The 23,021-nt window shown below is 41.4% G+C and overlaps 1 protein-coding gene across 1 annotated transcript in view; it reads right to left on the bottom strand.

The window, feature by feature from the left end:
• Positions 1 to 12,175: 12,175 nt before the first annotated feature.
• The window catches only part of VCAN (versican), a 113,522-nt gene continuing 102,676 nt past the window's right edge, over positions 12,176 to 23,021 (bottom strand). Inside the window, exons 13-15 of the mRNA XM_086770269.1 lie at positions 16,668 to 16,812; positions 15,342 to 15,524; positions 12,176 to 14,873 (exon numbers count right to left, since the gene is read on the bottom strand). Of these exons, the coding sequence (XP_086626395.1) occupies positions 14,743 to 14,873; positions 15,342 to 15,524; positions 16,668 to 16,812 (459 nt within the window). The 3' untranslated portion in view covers positions 12,176 to 14,742. The remainder of the gene's footprint in view (positions 14,874 to 15,341; positions 15,525 to 16,667; positions 16,813 to 23,021) is intronic.

Genomic DNA, 23,021 nt, shown 5'->3' with positions numbered 1-23,021 from the left:
AACCACAGCTGCCTTTTTATGCCTGAAGGTGAGAGGCTTTGTGTGTCCTCGCTGTGTACTCATGTTTGACCAAATGGTCCTTAAATGAACCTCATGCTACTTCAGTAAAGCACACAGGCAAGAAAGAAAAATAACCTGACATTTCAGAATGGTTGTTTTACGAGGAGATTTATTCACTGCATGGTGTTTGTTGCTGTTAGTGTTCTCAGCGAAGAGGAGGCAAACATTGCACATTCTTCCTTCAAGGTTAAATCTGAAAATTGATGCTAATAGTGTAACAAATGTCATCTTTCTCTTGAAGTAGCCAGTCTCCCAAGGGGACAAAACACAAGCAACATTATCACTGAAAATACACATTTTTACACTATCGTTAGTGCTTTCTCCTTTTAGAAAAGATACATACTGCCATGAAGAGGCAAAAAGTGGAGGGAAGAAATATTTTTTTTTCCTCTTCAATTTCAAGCAACCTTAACAGTGGCCATAATGAAATATATATTAATAGGCACTGGGATTTCCCAAGTTGGTTCACCATAACATTATCAATAAAATGCACATAGTAGTTATCAGTGCAAACCTTCGTGCCTCAAACAGGACTTTTGTTTCAGTGCCTGTCTATAATCGGAGAAACTCTTTTTTCAGTTTGACATGTAGGCAACAGATTCAACTTGTACTACAGGCCCTGCAATATCCAGTGTTTGTGTTGAAGTCCCCAATCATGCAACTATGCAGATTTCATTAAAAAATGAAAATGTTCGCTCTAGTAGTTTTCAAGTAAAATCTAAAATAAATAGCATTCCAGCATTTCCAAAGTCAGAAATTCATTTTCTTAAGAAATCTTACAATGTCTGAAGACCTAAAGACTTTCTTGAGTGTTTCGTATTAGCAAGACTTTCCTCTGTTAAAAATGCTAAGCCTGAATGAAAAAAAAAAGAAGAAAAAAAACTGTCTTGCCCCACAACTTGTATTGATAGACTCTAAAAACCCTAAAAATCTCAATATGAATGTAAGAAAATATAAATTCCTATTGCTTAGCCTGATAGATGACATTAATGACCACAACTTGAAACAGTTGTGCTCTTGTGGGTATTACAAAAAAAAAAAAAACAAAAAAAAACAAACCACCACACAAGAGAAGAGTCTTGGAAAATATAATACGGTCAAAGCACAAGGTTGAGAAAATAATTCTGACACTGGTGTCCAACAAACACATCAGAAATACAGGATGCAATGCCAAGGCCCAGGAGAATGCTAGTGTCATAACAGGTAGAAAATTAAAGTCTGCACTGGTATTTTGGCCATGAGGGAGACACAAGCATTGGGGATTCAGAAAGAATCTGCAGATGTAGAGGAGAGGTAGGATCTCTCTGCCTTTCCCAAAGCTCTCCATAAGGTGGGGTCCAGCAGCTGGGGAGTTTCCTTGCATTAAAGATTAAAGGGCTGATGAGTAACATGGAGAATTGGGGAAAGTCTGACCCAGGAGAGGAGGGGATTTTGAGATGCACCTGGCACTGGTGATGGCTGAAAGCCAAAGATGGGTACCAGGACCCTCCAAGGCCACGTCTGCAAAACTTAAGCCATGTGCCTAAGTGAACAGATAGAGACCCATGTAGACAAAAGAGAGATCACTATGGTCAGTTTATAATATACCAGACTACAGAGAAGCGCAAATAGCAGGCAGTGGCCTGAGAGTTAGAGGATGCATCGTCCCTCCACAGGAACACAGACACCAGCATCCCATAGCCACCCTGGCGGGACTTTGGGAAGGCAGGCATTTATCAACAGCAACATCAAATTTTATATCCATCCGTAACATTTCTGACAGTACCATGCTTGACTAAGCTTCTGCTTCTGATTTCAGGGGTGCACTTGTAGCTCCCACAAAATACAAGCCCTAAAAACGGAAATTGGACTGTGCTCAAGGTAAACAGCTTCCCCATTATACATTTTCTGTCTGAATGTTTGATATTGCAGAGAGAGAGTTATGTTTTACAGCCTTCCCCTTTAAGCTGGCCATTTTGGACTTGCCCTTGAACACACAATGAAGGAAAACACGAACATTTCATCATTTGCTTATTTAGTTGTCTTTGGCTTTACATTGGTAAACGCCTGTGGGCATAATGTTAATCATATTGCATAATAAGGTACTTATTACATTAATAAATATTGAAATAAAGCCTCAAATCCCAAGTGTGCTGAAGCATTTAGCATTGAAAATTAGTCTCCATAAACCCAAATCTACTTGAACAGCGAGCGTAAGAAGACGCTAAAATCTTGTCAGATCCAGCTCTTCATGCCTGTGCATTTCTTCGTGGTCCTTGGGCGGAGGTATTTCCACGCAGTGTCCTGAAATGATGTGCTGCTATAAAAATATGTCCTCTTGGCATTGCTCATGCATTGTATATATAATTAGCAATTCATAGACTCACTTTTTAAGCTATCATATATTTTTCCTTCCTGATTCTGATCCAGGTCAGAACAGATTATATAAATCTGCTAATGATACAAAACTGACATTGTGGCTGTCCAAACCCGTCATTTGAATAGCTGAACAGCAATATCAGTTCTCACTGACCAAAAATACATGCTGTAGTTTTGTAAGGCATCTTAAGATTTGACCCCTCCTTGGTTAGTTCCTGGTAAAAAAAAAAAAGTCTCTGAGCCACTAGGGAACCCATCATCAACAAGAACAATTTTTAAGGTGATGAATTCTCCATAATGCTATCAAATATCTCCTCTGTTCAGGTCATTTTTCTCCTTCGGAAATTTGGGGGGAAAAAATCCAGTTCTTCTTCCCTTTTCTTTTTTTCCTGACTTTCCAAGCCTTTCCTCCAATCTTTTTGAACTTTAAGTAAGTCATTTTATTTTTAAATTAATAACGCAGGGAAGCAAATAGAGTTCTTTCACCTCTAACTTCCTGACTGACCGTACTTCAGAAGTTAGGCAGCTATGTGTCTGCTGCAGGAAGGGTACAAAAGAGGGAGATACAGTCCCTTAAAATACAAGGATTTTGATTCTGCTGTTGTCATCCTGCTGGCTATTTCATCCAGAGAGGTTTTGCCTGGGGGCATAACATTATGGGTTTAATTTCTGTGCATGTGTGAAGTTGAAGAAGTCATAAACTTTAATGAGATCCATATAGTCCAATACTTCTTGGAGCTTATCTCATTCTTGGATGTGGCGAGGCTGGTCTTGGAATGAGACTTGCTAACATCCACCAAAACGTATCCCCAGACAATGATTTTTTTTCATAATATTTCTCTAGCCTCTTGCTCTTCTTCCTTATCCAGTCATTATACGAATATGTGATGTTTGTGCTAAAATTGATGCTTTCCCCCATTGTTAAGGGAAGGCTGAATGAAATATCTCCTTGTACTTGCTTTTCTACAGTCCTTCCTTAATTTACATGGTGGGGGCAAATATTTTTCCCCATTACCTTCTAACCGCAAGTGAGGGATCCCAGATGGCATTTCCATCAGGGGGTGCAACTATCCCTGCTCATTTCAGAGTGAGAGATGCCAGACAAGTACAGCTTCTCACATGGGCAGAGGTGGTTTGGAAGCACTTTGGTCCTTGTGTAAAGGCACAAGGTGCCATCATTACGAAACTGGCTATTTCAGATCCAAATTTAAGTGCAGTCCCTCACTTGTGCCTTCCACAGCTTGGGTGACAAGACAAGAGCCCTTATCGGTGAAGACTGAGGAAAAAAGTCATTGAGTACCTCAGCCTTCTCCATGTCCCGGGTAAGCAGGACACCGGTTTCCTTCCAGAGGGGGCCTACATTCTCCTTGGACTTTCTTTTGTCCCCTACATACCTACAGAAGCTTTTCTTGTTGCTTTTGACATCCCTGGCCAGATTCCATTCCATCTCCGCTTTAGCCTTCCTCACCCGATCCCTGGCCACTCGCACAGCCTCTTGTAGTCCTCCCAGGCTACCTGTCTACACTTCCACCCTCTACAGGCTTTCCTCTTGACTTTCAGTTGGTCCAGGAGCTCCTTGCTCACCCACACAGGCCTCCTGGCTTTTTTGCCTGACTTGTTCTTCATCGGGATGCACCTCTGCTGAGCTTGGAGGAGGTGCTCCTTGAATGTGGACCAACTTTCCCGGGCCCCTCATCCCTCCAGGGCCGCCTCCCATGGCACTTTGCCCATCAGGTCCCTGAAGAGGCCGAAGTCCGCCTCTTGAAGTCTAGGGCAGAGAGCTTGCCGTGTAGTTTCCTTGTTGCCCTGTGGATCTTGAACTCCACCATGTCGTGGTCGCTGCAGCTGTCCTTTAGTTTCACATCCCCGACTAGTCCCTCCCTGTTGGTGAGCACAAGGTCGAGCATGGCACCCCTCCTTGTCGGCTCCTCTGTCGCCTGCAGGAGGAAGTTGTCATCCACGCATTCCAGGAACCTCCTGGACTGCCTGTGCCCTGCCGTGTTGTCTCTCCAACAGACGTCAGGGTGGTTGAAGTCCCCCATGAGGACCAGGGCCTGTGACTGTGAGGCTGCTCCTATCTGCCTATAGAGCACTTCATCTGCTCTGTTCTCCTGGCCAGGCAGCCTGTAACAGACCCCCACCTGTAACAGACCCCCACTGTAACATCCTCTGTCCATCCCCGTCCTCTAATGTTGACCCGTAAGCTCTCTGTCAGCTCCTCTTCCATCCCCCGATGGAGATCCACGCACTCCAGCCGGTTGCTGACGTAGCGAGCGACACCCCCTCCTCGTCTCCCCTTCCTGTCCTTTCTAAAAAAAGCCTGTACCCCTCCATGTTGACGCTCCAGTCGTACGAGTTGTCCCACCATGTCTCCATGATGCGAACAATGTCGTAGCTCTGCTCGTGTGCACGCATCTCCAGCTCTTCCTGTTTATTCCCCATGCTGCGTGCATTGGTATAGAGACACTTCAGCTGGGCCCCGAGCAAAGCCAACTTGCTGGCTGGAGTTCTTCTGGACCACAGTTTAAGTTCATTTCCACATACCTGAGATCCTTCCTCAGCTTCTGGACCCTCAGTGCTGGCACTGGCGCCATGCTGACAGCAGTGGGTTGAACTGTGCTCCCCTTCCCCTGGCAACACCAGTTTAAAGCCCTCCGGACGAGCCTGGCAAGCCTTTGTCCAAGCACACTCTTCCCCTTCTCAGTTAGGTGCACGCCCCTAGCAGCCCGGGCTTCTCAAAGCACGCCCCGTGGTCGAGATACCCAAAACCCTGGCTGTAGCACCACTCCCTGAGCCACGAGTTAACCTGCCAGATACGTCCCGTCCTGAGAGGACTGACGAGAAAACCACCTGTGCCCCAGAGTCTTTTACTGTTGTACCCAGGGCCCTGAAATCCCTTTTGATGTTTCTCAGGCTGCTGCCGGCTGTGCCGCTGGCCCCACATGAAACACCAGCAGTGGATAATAGTCTGTGGGCCGTATGAGGCTAGGTATCCTCTCTGCGACATCCCTGATACGAGCCCCCGGGAGACAGCATACCTCCCGAGAGAGCGCATCGGGGCGGCAGATGGGTGCCTCTGTACCTCTCAGGAGGGAGTCACCCACTACTACCACTCGCCTCTTTTTCTTGGTAGCGCTGGTTATCACGTGAGCCGCTCGGGCTACCTTGCACGGCTCCAGTCCAACTTCCATCTGAAGAGTCTGTGATTGGAGCAAGGCAACATAATGGATGAAAAGTGAACTTGATTTCTCCAATAACATCCCATTTACTCTTCAATGAATCAGTTCTTAAACGTGAGATAAGAATTTCACACAAAATTCACACTCTAAAAAAAGTGAGATTAAAGCTACTAAATATTTGCACTTTCTGCTTACTCCAGATGCTTCTTACGATGATACATTTTACATTTTTTTTAAATCTGTCAGCATTTTTTAATTTATGAAAGCTAGAGAACATTAATTAATGAAACACACCTGAGTGTGTTTCATTAATTAATGGGGAGATAGCCATTGATGCATGTTGAGAACTGTTTTTTTTTTTAAATACTTGACCATAGAGGGTCAGGCTAAGGTATTACCATTACCGTATCTGAAGACATACAGGACTCAAAAACATCTATTACAATAAGGAGAGAGGAGCAGTTAAATGCTAAGACTTAAATGCATAAGGTTATGTAAATAGTGATATAGCCAAGATGAGAAAGGAAAAAAGTTTTGTATGACATAGAATTGTTTCCCTTTTGTGCTCTTTGCTCACCATCTGTGGAGGACAAGCTGAAAATTTACAGCCAAAAAGGGTTATTTGTGTGATGTGAGATCAGTTAGAGGCATTTCCGCTCCAGGTATCCCACAGGATGCACAGGGCCAAGATCCAAAGAGCTTTCTCTGCTATAAGAAGGTCATAGAAGACATCAAGAGTCAGTCGTGGATTTCCAGGTACAGACAGCACCAGGCTGTTGTAAGGTAAGATGAACAAAGGAAAATAAAGCAGCGTATTGATTTCGGTCGATTATTATCATAGAGGCTGAGACAATTATTTCGTATGTGCAATACTACTTCTTTGCAGAGGAAGAGCAAGTTCTGTGAACTTCACAGAAGTAAAGTGAATCTCAGAAGCAGCAAAGGTCGATTTGGAGGAGATGCAGCCTCAGGGGAAAGTGGCTATGTCAAGCCATGAGTGCAGCAGGGTAGCTGACTCTGCTACATGTAAGGACAATAGTTTTAATCTGCACCCACTTTTGAAAAGTGACCATGTTTTAACAGAAAGGAAACTTGCTCCCCAAGAAACAAACTGAAACCGTCCTGGTAGCCTGACGATTTGCTAGACCATGGGTGTTACCATTTGTTGGAAGTTTAACCGTGGTTACAAGTGCATTTCCTTGGCCATTTCGGAGTTGAGTTGGCCTAATAGGAATGTCCCAGCTCCTTCATTCAGCCAAGACCACAGGTCACATTACATCAGAGAAGGTTCGAGGTATGATGCCTGTCAGCATGAGGTGACAGTTCTCATGGGCTCCCTAGCCACTTCTCCATGGGATAGGGCTCGTCCACCAGCCTAGATCACCCTGCTTTCTCCCTTTTACGGCACTGTCCTGCCGTCCCACACTAGCACTGCCCTCCCGCTGCTCCGGGGGTTTGGAGCACATCTCAGCTGCTCAACACCTGCAAACACAGCAGCCCCAGAACCATCCTCAGCATCCTGGAGAAACCCCCGTGGCTTTTAAAGATTAAAGCTGTGCTTGGAGTCAGCTCAGGCAAGGCAAGAGAAAAAGGGCTGGATTTCTGTAATTTTATTCATCTCTCCTTTGGCAAATGTTTTTTTCCTCTAAGGTTAGCCCTGAAGCTGTTAATGAGGCCTTGAAGTCACTATGTTGAGTCAAACAAATCACACGTATCTGATTTTTTACCCCTGAAAAATGAAGACTTACTGTATACAACTACAAAACTGTGTCCTAAAAGGTAAACTCACTTCTCTGTGCAATTTTGTGTTAGCTAGTACCCAGTATACTGTAAAGCTCAAAAGACTTTTATAGACTAAACCCCAAGTTTTTCCTCAACTTTCACATTTGGAATCTCCTCTTTGGGAAGACTCTTCCACTCAAGAGCGACAGTAAGCAATGCTGAGTGTCCTAAGCTCTTCTCTTATCTTTAGACACAATTTCACTTCAGCAGTATATTAATGTCACTTCAGGCAACTTGAAAAACTCTGTGTCCAGATTATGTGTCATTTTAAACTCAAATGTTCTGCTCTACAAGTACAAACAGCTGTTCCTAACAATTTTCAGAGACTGGAGAGTGACTGAAAGTGTAGCCCATTTGTGCAAACACAGGCTAAAAGGTCTATCTTAAATAACGTCCAGAAGGATGGAAGTAGCTTTTTTAAAACACCTGTAACCATAGAGGGCAAACAAAAACTACTACCAAGAAGCACACACATTTAGGCCAGTTCATGGAAAACTGCAATAGCATATGGCTTATATTATATTAGCTGTTATACTAATGTGCACTTGCAGGGATATCACAGTCTGGTTGGTGTAAATTCAAATTCCTCCCTAATACAAAGTTAACATGGATTGATTTTCCATTTTCAAATCAATACTCATGTACTTTTCCTCCCATCATTCCTCCTGTATTTTTGTCTCTGACATCACAATTCACTTTCATAACAATATTATTTTCTGATTATTTTCATCCCTTTTTACTCTGCCTTTGAAAATATCTGTCTGGAAAGCACGCCCACAGGGAGGGAGCCAGGCTGTTGGCACGGGAAGGACACGAGGGAGAAGGGATCAAAACATCACTTTTTCCAATCATGTCTTTTTCGTTGAAGCGTCTTCCACTGGACTCTGTCAGTGATGGCACAGTGCAAGCAGGCAGACCTTCTCTCCGACACGCTGCAGATCCTCTTACGGAAACACCTAACAGAGGTGATTTCTGCAAGACCCAGTGGGGTGTAATTGATTTGGTACCATGATCAATGACTCTGCGCTGGGTTTAGGATTCTCCTTATAGCCTGAAAGCATGCTACAATCAGCATGACCTGCTCAGCCTACGGAGAGGAAAACATCTTTATTTTCCCTCAAAGCAAAGGGGAATAGCTGACATTTCAGCCCTGTACCATCAGCCACCTTCAAGCTGCAAATACCAGCACGGTTTGTGATTCATACCACAGCATGGTTTGAAATTTGCCGAAGTCCACAGGTTTTGTTAACAGAGCACAGATTCCCATTGAAATGTCCTTTCTGGAGACAAGGGACATTAGCTCCAGCCCGGCACTTACACCTCTCAGCTGCCTCATCCTGCAGGTGATGCAGGTACAGCATCACCTCCGCAGTCAAGTGGAGCTGGGGGGCTGCCTTCTCTCTCACCAAGAGATGGACATGGAAAGCATCCTGGGAGGGGTCACCGGCCCTGTGACCCCCCCATATACTGTCCTTGGTCAGTATTTGAGCATATCTAGAAGCTGCCATGGTTTAAGATGACCAAGCTGCTGTAGAAGAACAGATATGGGTGGCTTTCACGATCAAAGAGATCCTTCATTCAGCAAAGAAACAGCACCATCAGCAACATCTGCTGCTTTTTTCCCCCTTTTTTAAGCTTATTAAAAAAATATATATGTTGACAAAGATGTGGTACATGAGCCCAAGGTTTGTTTTAACCCTGAAGAGAGCAGCCTAAGATTCTACTGCCTTTGGAATCAAAACTTCCAACACCTGCTTTTTTTTTTCTTTTTTTTTTTTTTAAACCTGTGAAGGAATAAGGCCCTTAGTAAACATGAATTCATTGTCAAGATCTGCTGCAGATCTTTGTGTATCACCCCTGCCAAGCCTCTGCGTTACTTTTTACCCTGCCACATAGGAACATTATGTGTAATTACCATTATGTGGTATAAGAAACACAGGACTAAAATTCCTGCCATTCTCCTACTACTGAAGACAACCACACCGTTTATTCCCTTTCCTAAACTGATTACCTCCTGTCTTAAAGTAATAAGGACTTTCACTGTCACGGGACTCCTCACCACTGCACAATGCAACTTCTAGAGCGTAAGGCCAGAAGCCTTGTAACTGCATCTGTGCAGGACCACCACCAGCATCTGCCCTCCTTTTTGCTTCTCCATTCTTCTGAGAATGCTAGAAGCAGTCTGCTGGACTATTCCCAGCTTTATTTCATTTTGCCTGGCCATTGGCAGCTGGAAATCTGGAGGCATTGTGGTAGTATCATGAATCCATTTGCACTCTCGCTATAAATTCCTCACTGATAGATCTCAAGGTCCCTTTTCTCTTTTTATCTCCATTTACACAGTAACTTAGCACCTATAGCAGTAATAGTTGATTGCTTCCTGACTTGAAAATATTTATTTGCTGTGAAAACTAAAATTTGCCATCAAATTGCACTCTACAGGCTCTTAAGTTTCCTTCCAGGTCTACTGCTGGGTTGTTCAAATGATACAGCTTTTTCTGGATGATATTTCTGTCCTTACAATGAGTATACTTCTTGGCTTCACCGTGCTAACAACTTTGCGTGGCCTGTAAGCTTTTGCCTGTGCTTCATCCAAACACCATTTGTATCCCTTTCATCGTTTGTCAGGAAAAACAGTGTGCTCACGGAGTCCTGTGTGCATTACAGCTTACCGTCAATAATACAAGTTCCAGGTTTTCTCTGAAAAAGAGTGCGTTTGCCTTTGTGCAGTAACACAGAAGAACCTAGAGATTCTTCTACCCGTTATTGGTATGCAACATCTTAAATATTTCCTGGTGAAGAAGCAATTTTCTTCCTGGAGAGATGAAGCCTACAGACAGCTTGAGTCATCTTCTACCTCTAGGGGACAGGACGGCATGCTGCAAGCCTTTTAACTGAGCAAAGAATGTGATCATCCTTTTTACCTACGATCCGAACTAAGAAACAGCTCCGTTTCACAACAGGAGCGATTCATAGCCCTCTGTCTACAAATGGCATTGAAGTTCACAGATCTGCATCTTTGCAGCTGCTGCTCCTTCAGCAGCCCTACTCATGCTGAGAAGGAAGCATCTGGGTTTTTTTTTTCTGAGACACAACAGCAGCAAGACCTCTTAGCAGACAAAAACACAGCTCTTCCAAATGTGAAAAGTCAGCATTTACCATGTGGGAAAAGGAAAAAAATAAAAGCCACACTTTCTAGAAGCTCTTTCTAAAACTTCACCGAGAATTTAATTATGTCCACAAGTCATGCTCTTAGCAGGTTTCGCGTTTTCAGAAGTTACATGACAGTATTTACATTCATGAACCTCCTCCTCCTCTTGCTTCATGTTCTCCTCGATCGCCCCGTGCCGCTGCACTGCTGAGCTTTTTACAGCTCAAACTTGCACCAGCTACTGCAGTTTCAGCCTCCCATTGCCAAGGGAATGTCCTTGCTTGCGCGTGCTGGCTTCTGCATACAGCAAAGACACTGCCTACAGAAATAAAGACCTTCTTCTTAAAAGTTTTACACACACAGACCTTAGCCATCACATATGTTGGACTTCAGACAGTGTTCCTCCAACCACTGCCCTGGCAAAGCGATTTCTGACTGTAAAGCACTTTTTGCAGGCTATCCTTTGCATCGGCAGCCCCTTGCCTGCCCGTTTATATCTTACTGGCCCACCTGTTGCCCTTCCAGGGACTTGTGTTTTCTCCTAAAAGGTTCTTTCATCCCCATTCTCTGCAGCGACCTCTCAGGCAAGAGGCCTCGTAGAAACCAATGATGTCTTTCAGGGACATCTGCCATCAGGGAACTGTCTCTTTCTCCCTGACTTCAAGAAGTTGCAGATCTTCAAGGACATGGCTTAGTGGGAATGTTCCCACTAAGAAACACCTTCTCTTGCTATTTGAGAAGCTCTACCAAAATAGGTGGCCTGGATTATTTCTATCCTGTGTGGGGTTAATCTCTGCATGAAGTGAATCCCATGCTGTGAGGTTCATGCCAGCAAGTCAAATATTGTCAATATCAGAAAGGATAGGCAGATGTTCAGAATAATAATAGGTACTCTGCAGAGATTTTCATGGGCACACAAAATGCAATTGCTGTCATGCAGCATTTTGAGCTCCGTGCACAAACCTGCAGCCTGAGCCTGAACCAGATACTCCACATGCTGCTGGCAACCCAAGATGTGCAGCGTACATCTGAACTCCTTCAGGCCAATGACTTCAATCATCAATACCCCATCCTCTCCTAACCTCTCCACTTCCTCGTCTACAGGTGTTTCTGTATCCTTTTAAATGGCACACAGTGTGTTAGTAGAGACAGTGAGTTCAATACTAGTAGCAGGAATACTACTCTGATATTTGTCTTGCCTGTACTTGTAAAACACAATGTAAAGCTGAGTCTTCCATCTCTGCAGCAGTGACCTTAAAAAATAAGTTTAAAAGAATTCTGGTTTAACTTGAAAGGCAAGAAAGCAGAGCTGAGAAACACTCACTCAGAAAGTATGTGTTTAAATCTCTAGTTTTGTCTTCCATCCCTCTGCTCCAATCCCAACATGCTTCCACATACTGGAGTTCAGAGATGTTCCAAAGGAATCGTGGCTTCACACGTGCCCTGGCTTCACAGCAGACCTAACTTTGTGATATAAGCAGGTGCATTTTGCAGAGGGTTGGACTGGAACACTTGGAGTTTAGATCAGTATTAGAAAAAGTCTCCAGAGCTGAATAAAGTTCCATTCTCTGTCTAAATAAACAAGCATGGGTAACAGATTCTTTTTTTGTTGTTTTTTTTTGTTTTTTTTTTCTTTAATAAGGAATGTTGTCAGTCCTATTTTATTATGCGTAATAGAAGGAGGTGAAAAAAATCAATATAAGCACTGTATCTAACCTATTTAAAACTACAATCACAATGTTATCTGAATGCCTTACAACATTGTTTAAATCCAACAAGTAGACAAGAAAACAACAAATCTATGCAGGGTTTTTTATACATATGGTGAGAAAGTTTGCAAAGTGTTAAAATATATTTTCTGTTCTGCATGTTTCTGGTACAAGGAAGTGATGTGTAGAATACTGTATATTTATGAACAGAGCCTTGACTTATACAAGCAATAATCAACTTCAAAACATACAATGTATATCTTAAAATATCCCCTAGAGCTGCTCATATAAAGTCAAATCCAGCACCTACTAAAGTTCAGCCAGCTGACTCTCTTTGACTCCAGTGGGCACTTGACTAAGCCCATGATAATTGTGAAGTACCTGACAGTCTACTTGTATTCATATGAAAAAAATCACATTGCATAGATTTAAACAGGAAGACATGCAATAACAAGACAAGTCACAGTATAGCAAAACCTTGTTTCTTTGGTGAAACAGAAGCAGATATAAAAGTTACAAAGATTTTAGACTTTCATTCACAAAAAACCAGACATTCACATTATACACTATACAAGATAATAATATAAATAGAGAAAAGTATTATGTGCATTGTTTGGGGGCGAGGGGTGGGGAATGAACCGGCCAACACAGTGACGCACTGCCAGGCTGAACGCAAAAAGACTGGGTACACTCGATGGAGCAGTCACTGCAATTTCTTAAGAGGTGTTGTCTGGAACTGTAATTACTGCTCCCCGTGAGCTATGGCAAGGTCACTCCATGGGCAGCTCTGACTAGTACAAACTCTTAAATGTTGGCTGGGTTTCAATTCTTCTCCTTTCCCTTTCGACTTCTTGCATCATATCCCCACACTAACACAAAGGTGTAAACCTCCCATCTGTGTCTGTATTTGTAATGTTATTCTAAAAGGTATATCATAAGGAACTTACTGGTCTTTATTTTCACTTTGTTTTTCTTTTTTTTTTTTTCTTTTCTGTCCTGTGCCCAAAGGTGTGCAAGGCACTTTGCAGGAATAACAGTCCTTTCTGCGGAGAGGTCATTTCAAATGTTACCTTCTACACTCACTGTACACATCCAGGTCAGTCATCGCGCTGACCAGGGTAAGAAATCATAACAGAAAACTCCTATGAACACACTGCACCAACTACAACCTATAATCTCTTTGTGCACACACTTCTTTCTAGAAAGCCAAGATTCTGATTCTTCTGTAAGTCACACAGTTCTCACCCATCTAAACTGCAAACAAATGATCCTGTTTAGCAGGAATCTTGTTCTCCAGGGAAATAGCAGTTGAACTAAAAGATGGTTCCAAAAGTGGAGCTCAGGGGCTAATACTGCACTGGTGAGCTCTTTTAATCTTCTTTGCATGGGTAAAATAACATCCAATAAATTAAATCAGTATGGCTTACTTCATTTATTTATGTACGCTTCACAGCTGCAGCATTCATACACAAACATTCATTACTTTATAAAAAGATTAAAAAATGGTTATATATACAAAATTATTTACTTTTTTGATTTTTGTTTGTTTTTTACAAAAAAGAAATCCCCCAAACACCAGGTCTATCTCCATTTTAGAATGCAGAGACCTGTAGTATAGATCTTGTGGTTAATGTTGTGAAAGTAATTTTTTTTTTCTCTTTTTTTCTTTTTTTTTTTTCCTTGTCAAAAAAAAAAGTGGCCCTGGTTGATAAAGTTAATGTATTAGCACTTGGATTTTTACAGGCCCTCCTTGTCGTACACAACTCCTCCATGCAGTCCTTTCTCATGAATGGTGAAGCTGGAATGGAGAGCAGAAAAAAAAAGTTCCACATTGCAGTCCCTACTTCATGCTTCATGCCACTTTTATGTGCTCTGTCTAAACTTTGCATCTCATGGACACAAACTGTACCTTGGATGGGAATTGGCACAGTTCCCATTATAGAAAAAAAAAAAAAAAGTCATGTAACTTGTGTGTTTATCTTCACCTGATAATAGCAAATTTCCGTCAGTGAAGTTATTTCAACCATTTCCAGCCTAGGTAAACAACATAAAAATAACATCATAAATGACTGAAGACCTCTGAGGCCATTCTAACCATAAATATGCCTGAAATTAGTGTGTCTTTTCATTTTATATACAGGATTTTAAAAACAACACACAATTAAACAACATTAAAATCATCTTATTTACATTTTCATTGGTGCTAAAATTGAGCTGTTTAAATATTGCAGAAGGCTGGTATATCTCATAAAATTGTCCACACCGATGGCATATAGAAAACTAATAATATTTATAGGCTGGAAATGGTTTCCTTTTATCCCCATAAGCATTTCTCCTTTTTTAAAAAAAATTTCTGATAAACACCATATTTTTGCAAAACGCATGTGAATACCGCAGTCCATATTTTCAAACAATTTGCTAATACTCCTATAAGTGATAGAAAAGGCACAGAAAGTTATGACTTTGGCTGAAATGGTGGAAATTCCCATTCACCATTTAGCTCTCAGCGCCTTGAGTCCTGCCACGTCCTGATCCAGCGATGATAGTGTTTTGATGAATTTAACGACGTTCCCTTTCCTGATGAAGAATGTTTATAGTAGTATTTCTTAGAGTAAGTCCTTTGGTATGTGGACGCTGCAATGAGAAGTAGGAAAAAAAGGAAAATAATTTAAAATTATTTAACTATGAATGGGCTGGCTACACTTGACATTACAGTTCCATTTACTCTTGATTAATTAGAGGGTTAACAAATTATTAACTGGTACTATGACCATGTTAGAAACAGGAGAAGATCTCTTACACACTTAGACCACAGTTGCAGAAGGAAATGCTGGTGTTACTAGGGACCTGTTGATTTCAGGGGCATTGTAAGACTGGTGTTGTTTACTTTAAAATAATTTTAGTTGCTTCTGTAAAAACAGAAGAGGAATATTTTCATTAGTGTTGGAGGCCTGTTTTTTCTACAGATAGAGTGAGCAGTATTGCTGTCATAATCTGTCATACTGGATTTGCACTTCTCTTAAAATATATGATCATTACTTATCAATCTTAAATTGGTCTATTGTTTCTGATCCAGCATTGGTTTGCTTTCAAGGAACTCACGATTCATGCAAGTAATTTTAGGCATATCCCATCTTCCATTCCCTTGACACCGGATGGTTGGAATATGACGCTGGATGAAACCATCTTTGCAGTGATATCTAATAAGGGAGTTGATCTCATAACGAGGTTTCATCTTCCCAAAGGTCTTTGCATTTTCCACAACAGGAGGCTGACCGCAAGCAACTGAAAGGAAGAGAGAACATAACCCAAAACATCAGTTTGTGAATGCACTTCTGAATATGGTAACGACCTCTAAACTCTGGCTAAGGGAAGATGTCAAGGGACCTCAGTGAGACTCCTAGGAAAAACATCCAAATAGGGACAGGGAGAACAGCCTTTTGTGTAGTTCAACAGTCTTGTAGACCAAATACAGTAATGATGAAAATTTGAAAACAGCAGATAGCATGGTTAGTATTGCCTTTTTGGCTTAAATTTCTGAGGTAAATTTGAGCCAAAAAGGTTGACATACTCACAGAAAGGAGTGACTTTCACTGGAAAGCTGCAAAACCTGAAAACCAATGAAGTTATTACAGGCATTCAAGAAAAAAACCCTCTCATTTTCAATACTTCTCATATCTTTCTCAACAATAGACTATTTAAAAGCACTTAAAACTGATGGATCTGTCAAGGCCCAGAGAACATGCTAACAAAAGGTTGTCAATGGTAATTGGGAAAAATGGAACACACACAAATTTTTGGCTGCTGCTTTACAAGAGGCAGAGGCAATTCCTAAAGTATTGCTGTACAGCTCCCGGTAACAGTCAGGTTTCCTGTAAATATCAGCTCTAACAGTGTACAAACCAAATGTGTTTTTCAGATTCCAGCAGTGCCACTAAACTAGATAGTTTTGGAAAAGAGGAAGACAAAGGTCAGCATTACTTGATGGGTGAAAAGTATGCTCAGCTGAAGCTGAAGAGCTAACCACATACCAGTGGTCAGCTGCCTGCTCGGCCAGCCTACCAACATTCTGCTGCCCACATGGGTCACAGCGATGCCATCCCAGGAAAGAAGAGCTGGTAATATTTTCATGGTATGCAGGTAAAGCAGGCCTGCCAGGTACAAGAATGCCTCTTGCTGAGACCTGTGCCTAAGAAGAAATTTGCCTGGTTTTAACCAGGGGTTTCAACTGTATGCGCTTTCATGCCTGACTGAGGAACAGATTACATAGAGATGTAATATGTGGATACAGATGAAGGATGACTTTGTGAGGCTAGTTCAGTTGAGCACTCACTGTACGGATCTCCAGAAATCAGCTAGAATTTGTCATTTTAACTTTATAAAACTGGAATTTAGAGAATTAAGCTATTATTACTAGAAAGTTTGTACCTGTTCCTTTCTTGCAGGTATAGGTAAGGTGATAATTGCATGGTACGTCATTCCACTGCCCATTCTCATGCCATATTATAACAACACAGTCTTCTCCAGCAGAAAAGAAGCTGTCTGGCTGGTTTGGTCGCCAGTTTTCGTATTGCTGCAGAAAAAAAAAAAAAGGAGCAAAACCATTATTCCCAGTGCAGGAGTATGCTTACACCCCATTTTACAGAAAAAAATACACAATATTACCTTTGGCAAAAAGCAATCTCAGTTGTTTGATTCAGGCTGTTAAGCACAAACCAAACAAAACTAGATTCATAATATCCTCCCACTCTATTAACAGATTATCTTAATGGGGAAAAAATATTCTGATCTAACTTCTCACTTAGTGTAAACTGACATCAGGTAAACAAAACAAAGTGACACAATTCAGAGCAAGCACAATCCGATTCTAAGTGTGTTGAAACACACTCTTTCCTACATAGACAGACATGAAGTGGAATGCCAGGAAACGCAGTAAACAGCCCATAAGCCTCATTAGTCCACATCTACTAAATTGAAAATTACAGGCCAGCTTCTCAGACTCAAATTATTTCTTCTCTGACCTCATTTAATGAAGTCACTGAACAGGATGACGTGCACAATTAGGTGTAAAATAAGTGAAGGTGTCAGAATGTGTCCCCAGATCACTGCAGACTGGTATTTCCATTTAAAAAGCCTAGGTGGCAGACTGAGCATATACAACAGCCTTTCAGCTTTAGAAATGATGATACAAATTCTACCCTCTGCAGAAAAACTAACTCCAGACATCTATGAATATATACGAATAAAATCAGAAACTAGCACATTAGTTTTTGAAGTAGAAATCTGATTGTTAATATGTGACAAGAAAAAAAAAAAGAACCTTCAAATGGCTGAAAAATATCCTTAGCATTAAAAAACCCCAGTTTCTTAGCCCTGCACCTGGTACACACATCTGGCATATCGATTTGGGCAGGCTCCGTTCTTTGCGATCCAAGCTGGCTTCACACAGGTCTGCACTTATTCAGCTACACAGCTCTGCAGCTTTCAGCTCTGCATCTGCCTAAAGATACATCCCAACCAAGAGCTGCGGATGCCGGCTGCTGGCAGGCTGTGCACGGCTCCATGCATGGGCTAAACACGCATTTATTCCACTGCAGAATGCACTCTTTCAAGCACGGCTAAGGTCATCATTGCACGATGTCATTTTTTGGATGAAAATTAGGGAGAATTCAGTCTGTTTTTTCAATCAATAACCAGGAAAAATAGAAACACAGGGAGTGTCACACCAGTTGGAAACCTATGCATCAGTCCTTGGTAGGGGACATTTAGCCTACTGTCCTTGCAGTCAGCAGAAGTGCGATAATCTTTATCCCACTTCTTGTTTCATGTTGATCCCAAATGAAGGACAGCAATTTGAGATTTGCATAATGTTGTGTAAAGAAAAGTGAGAGATTTGGGAAACTATTCTTAGTGATTTTCTTTGGGACTTCTGTTGTGTCGCTCCAAGAAGAATTTAATGAAGGATAAAAATAGATATCTGAAAGAACTGGAATTCACATAAACGCCAGACATTAACCAGGCAGCTAGCCCCTTGTATGGTCAAAATGACACAGTTTCAACAATGCTTATATTTTCCTCAGTGCTTACATCTTTCTGTCTAGAGCTGGCCCATATAAATGTCATAAAAGTTTAACTTTCTATTTTTTTTTACTTTATGAAATAACCACTATTCACTGCCGGGGCGAACACATTTTAGAAATAAAGTTAGCATATCCCACACAAGCAGTATTTACCTTACAATGAATCAAACTATGAAAAAACTGAGTTAAATACTTAACCTTTTCCTACCACATGTCATCTTACTCATCACAGGTTTTAATTATCCAAGCAATTTAACAATCGTGGTCTAAATAAATTTGCTCTGCACTGAATTTATTACCTGTAATAAAACATCCTACTCTTTACGTGGAACTTATTCCCTCTCTACATTTCAGTGTTTAATAGTCCTAAACTACAATACACAGTAACTCATTTACTCAAGTCCAGAATTCAGTATTTCACATTAGCTTGTAAATCAGAGTATGAATTTTGCAAGCACGGTAGCCAAATACCATACATAAGAGTCAAATGGGATCTGCAGTGTGGGGGGCCTTCCTGCAGCACCTACTGCAAAAAAAAAAGAAAAGTAAGCTCTGTACCTCCTTGGCCCAGCAACAAGGAACATGGGGAGGAAGGAATATGCTGTGTATGGCATGTATTAATGTAACTTAGGAGTGCTCCAAGACTCCTTTCCCAAAAGGGTGTCTTGGAATGGCCACTGAGCCAAAGGTTTAGCATCTTTTTACTGCAAAGCTGGTTAAGGATGCAGGAATCTGATCAGAAATGTTGCTGCTACCACAACACAGAAAACTACTGTCTGCTAAACCAAGAATAGCTGAAGGCTTAGGCTTGCTGGTGGTACTGCCCCAGACACCTGCTCCATCTCCTCTACGTGAGGGACAGTGACGCGCATTCAGGAGCCCTACAAAGTATAAGGCATTTCAGGAAAATGGGTGTAGGTTTCACTTGCACTGCAGGGAAGTCTGTCTGAGCGTTTCAGAGGTAGGGTAAGCAGAAAGAAGTGATCACCTCTCACTTCCACCTCTGAACGTCTTACTGGCCAACACAAGTGAAAAGTAAGAGTTGCTAATGTAAGTCATGAGTGCATGCATGGTTGGTTACACTGCCCAGGTGATGGGCAGCAACTTCTTAAGCTGAGGCAATCCAATCACATTCAAGAATATGTCCAGACATACAGACACATAGAAAAAGAAAAGAAAACAGCCAGGTTAGTAGCCGAAAAGTTCGATCAATAATGTCCTGACAGCAAAGGAAAGAAGACTTCAGCAAGTCTTGCAGCTGTTTCTTGTGGAAATGATACTAGAGAGCTGTTTGCTTCCATTGGGATCAGAGTGTGGGAATAAAGGATATCTAATGGCTATTGGGGGTGTGAGAGCTGAAGGTGCTCAGCAGCTTGCCAGCTCCCACCCTAAGCACATTGACTCCATATGCTCTTACTTGCCCTGCCGTAATGACTCCAAAATTTGTGTTTGCTTTGCTGGCAGGGCTACAGCACAATGGCAAAGGATTATATCTAGGCCCTGTGGTTTACTCAAGAATGTTTGATATCCTCCAGCGTGACTTGCTGTTACCTCACATCTGATATCGTCATTGCACAGATTTATTTTGGCTGAATAACTCTGATATTTCTTGGGTTTAGTGCCAGAATTGCTTAGCAGAGGAAGTTCCAGACTGCTGAATTGCTTTCTTAGGTCTCCACCCAGCTCTTCTGTAGTTTTTAAGTTCCTTATTTAGCCACTGATAATGGGGTAATGATACAAAAAGATTCTCACAGTTTGAATGGAATAAGTTGCTAGACAAATAAACTAATATTTTGCTTTCCTCTTACAGATTACATTTTTGCATGACCATGAGCACACTACACACTAGTGTAAATCAGGGGTGACTACACTACCTCCAGTAAACTTCCAGCAAAAAAATAATGGGGAAGAATCAAATCCCAACAGTCACATATTAATTTGTACTGTTTGTTTTCAAAGGTATCCCTTACAATCTTTTCTACCAAGTGTGCTAAGTGTAAAAACCCCCCCACCCTTGCAATAAGTGCACTAAGTATCTAAGATACCCAAGTCGTAATTATTTGGTTGGGAAATACTGTTCAAAATATCCTGAACAAGGTGCTTTTTTTGAAGCGGCTATGTCGTCTAAGATCCTTGTATTCCAATGTGTTGTGGTCTTTTAGAAATGTATATTGTACAAAAAGAAAAAAAAAAAACCAACTTCATTCCTTGGCAACATGTACCATTCAGGTTTGTTTGGTTTTTAAGATCATGTCCAAAAAAGATCAGCCATATTCACAAACTAGCCAAAAACTGCTGGCATCATTCCAGCCACCCTGCTGCTTGGTTATATCTTCATGTAAACTGTTATTGTCTCCGTAGACCAATGAAACCACCTAAGGAGCACTGAGTTTGAATTGATAAAGCTCAAGACATCCTTTCACCAACAACCAAGATTCAGTCAACATGCTTAGCAATACTCTCAGCTGTACCATTCATTAGATACGACTTAGGTGTCTGAAAACCTAAATATATTTAAATGCTAAGATAATGCATTGAAGAAAATCTGCTACAACACTTTTGTCCTCAGCAGAAATACTGTGTGTGTGATCTCAAAACTATTACTACCCTGGTTTTTAAGCAACGTTACCATAATACATATGAAGCTTTCCTCTGGACTAAAACGTAAAGCACTTCCAGACTGTACAGTTTAGGACACATAAACTTAATTAAGTACGTGACTCAGAATGTACTTCAAAGGAGGTTTGACCCACTACATTCTTCTCCTCCAGCTATGAAGCGTGCTTTGCTGAGGTGGCTGTCGAGAGGGAAGTTCAAAGCAGTGCAGAGGAGTGAAGGCTGGAAGCACACACCTCAGGCTCAGGCAGATGCCACTGCACCAGCCAGTCCACAAAGCTCTCAGCATCCATGATGGGAAGACACTTGGGATTTTTTTTATCAAAAAAAAAAAAAAAAAATTAGGTTTCTGTGTAATTACTTAACTGCAGGACCTAACCTTGGGGACAGGATTTTGGTCCCTGCATGTCCATTTCATCCTTTAGGAGCCACAGCACTGGTCTGTCTTGCCATCATTTCAGGCTGAGAACTGGAGCTCCTGTTATGCTCTTTATGTTTCTAATTATACCATAATAATTAACTCGTCTTCCTTGTACTCTTTTTTTTTGTTGACACCAAAGCCCACAGTGACATATTGGATTTATTTGTTCTAGCTTTCTCTGCTAAAAAGCACTGAAAATTTTCCTGCAGAAACAGGGTAGATGGTTAGAGGGTTAGGGCTGCAGCTGAGATGGGGTTCAGTTCTTCAAGCTTCCTACGTGCCATTAAACAATGCACTTGGCTGGCTGATGCCCAGTCTGTAAAACACTGACAATGTATTCTCTTGCCTCACAGGAGGAGCTTGGATATGATGGTTACAAAAACCCATGAAGACATTTTATTAAGTTCCACATTTTTGAGGAGGATTTCCTTATATGGCATTGAATTAACTCACAGCCGTAATCTGCCAGTTGGGTGACAAGCTAGCTTTTCACATAAATTAAATCTAAGAAAGCCAGGATTACAGCAAGAGCTGTAAAGCAGCTAACTTTATTAGCTAGCTAGACTTCTTCTCACTCAGATGGCCACTAATTAAACTGAATGAGTATACTCTTCCCATCACGAACAAGGTCCTACCTTGTGGAAGATGTGTTATCTATATTTTCAGATAACCAGCCTTATTTGAGGGACTCATTTCCTTATTAATGAGTAATCCACTCAGCTTTTGCGGATGTTTGTGCTGCCAAAGCAAATCTACAAGTAAGCAGTATCCCAGCTTTGTGACACTCATTTGGAAATTTCAGCAATTCCTTTCTCTCCAAAAGGCACACCAAGTGGCTGAGATCAATCGCTTGGATTTTGTGTTCCAAAATAGTCAACAAGCACTGTGTTTAATGAAGCACAACAAAACAAACTACTGATGCAAACAAACTTTACTGCTTGACCTCCTCATTGTGTAAAGGCCAGTAATCTTTTGTACATAACTAAAGCTAGGAAATAATTTACTCGAAATACACCTATTTAGATTTACAGGGTTAATGCTTTTCCTTTTGGGAAAAGGAAGCATGGTTTCAGCATGTTTAAATAAGCTTAAAGTACAAATCCATCTTGGCAGTTTTTGGCACTTGTGATTTCCAATGTGATTTTTATTTTCTTTCATTCTGGCTGCCTCCCTATCTGATTGCTTGTTAATGCAGATTAATGAGGTAAATAAAAAAAAAAAAAAAACAAGGAAAGATGTAGGGACTGGCTGAGTGGATACTCCCAGTACCATTTCATCGTGAAGTGAAGCAACACTTCCTGTCTGGTATTTATCATTAAAAAAGCTGAAACCACCACTGCAAAGCTTACTGACTATTGTGCTTTTTTAATCCCACAACTCTGCTAAGAACAAGAATACACTTTTTTTCACAATAGTAAAAAAAATTCTTAGCAATCTCTATCATTAAAGCCCCGAACAAGTCCCTCACTGTGAAGATTCTGTTATAAATGGATAGCTTAACTAAAAAATACATCTCATTTCACTAAGTCCTGGCAATTATTCAATTTTATAGGTTTGCTGAACTACAACAAGATCAGCACAACGTTACAATGAGTATATGGATCAGCTCAGAAAACCCTCATTTGTGGCTTATGCTGTTATACAGCACTGATTCTGTTACATGAG

This window comes from Chlamydotis macqueenii, chromosome Z, assembly GCF_036417535.1.
Source record: "Chlamydotis macqueenii isolate bChlMac1 chromosome Z, bChlMac1.mat, whole genome shotgun sequence".
In the NCBI taxonomy this organism is placed as follows: Eukaryota; Metazoa; Chordata; class Aves; order Otidiformes; family Otididae; genus Chlamydotis; species Chlamydotis macqueenii.
Note: the sequence above shows the minus strand (reverse complement) of the source record. Positions and strands in the feature narration are given on the sequence as shown.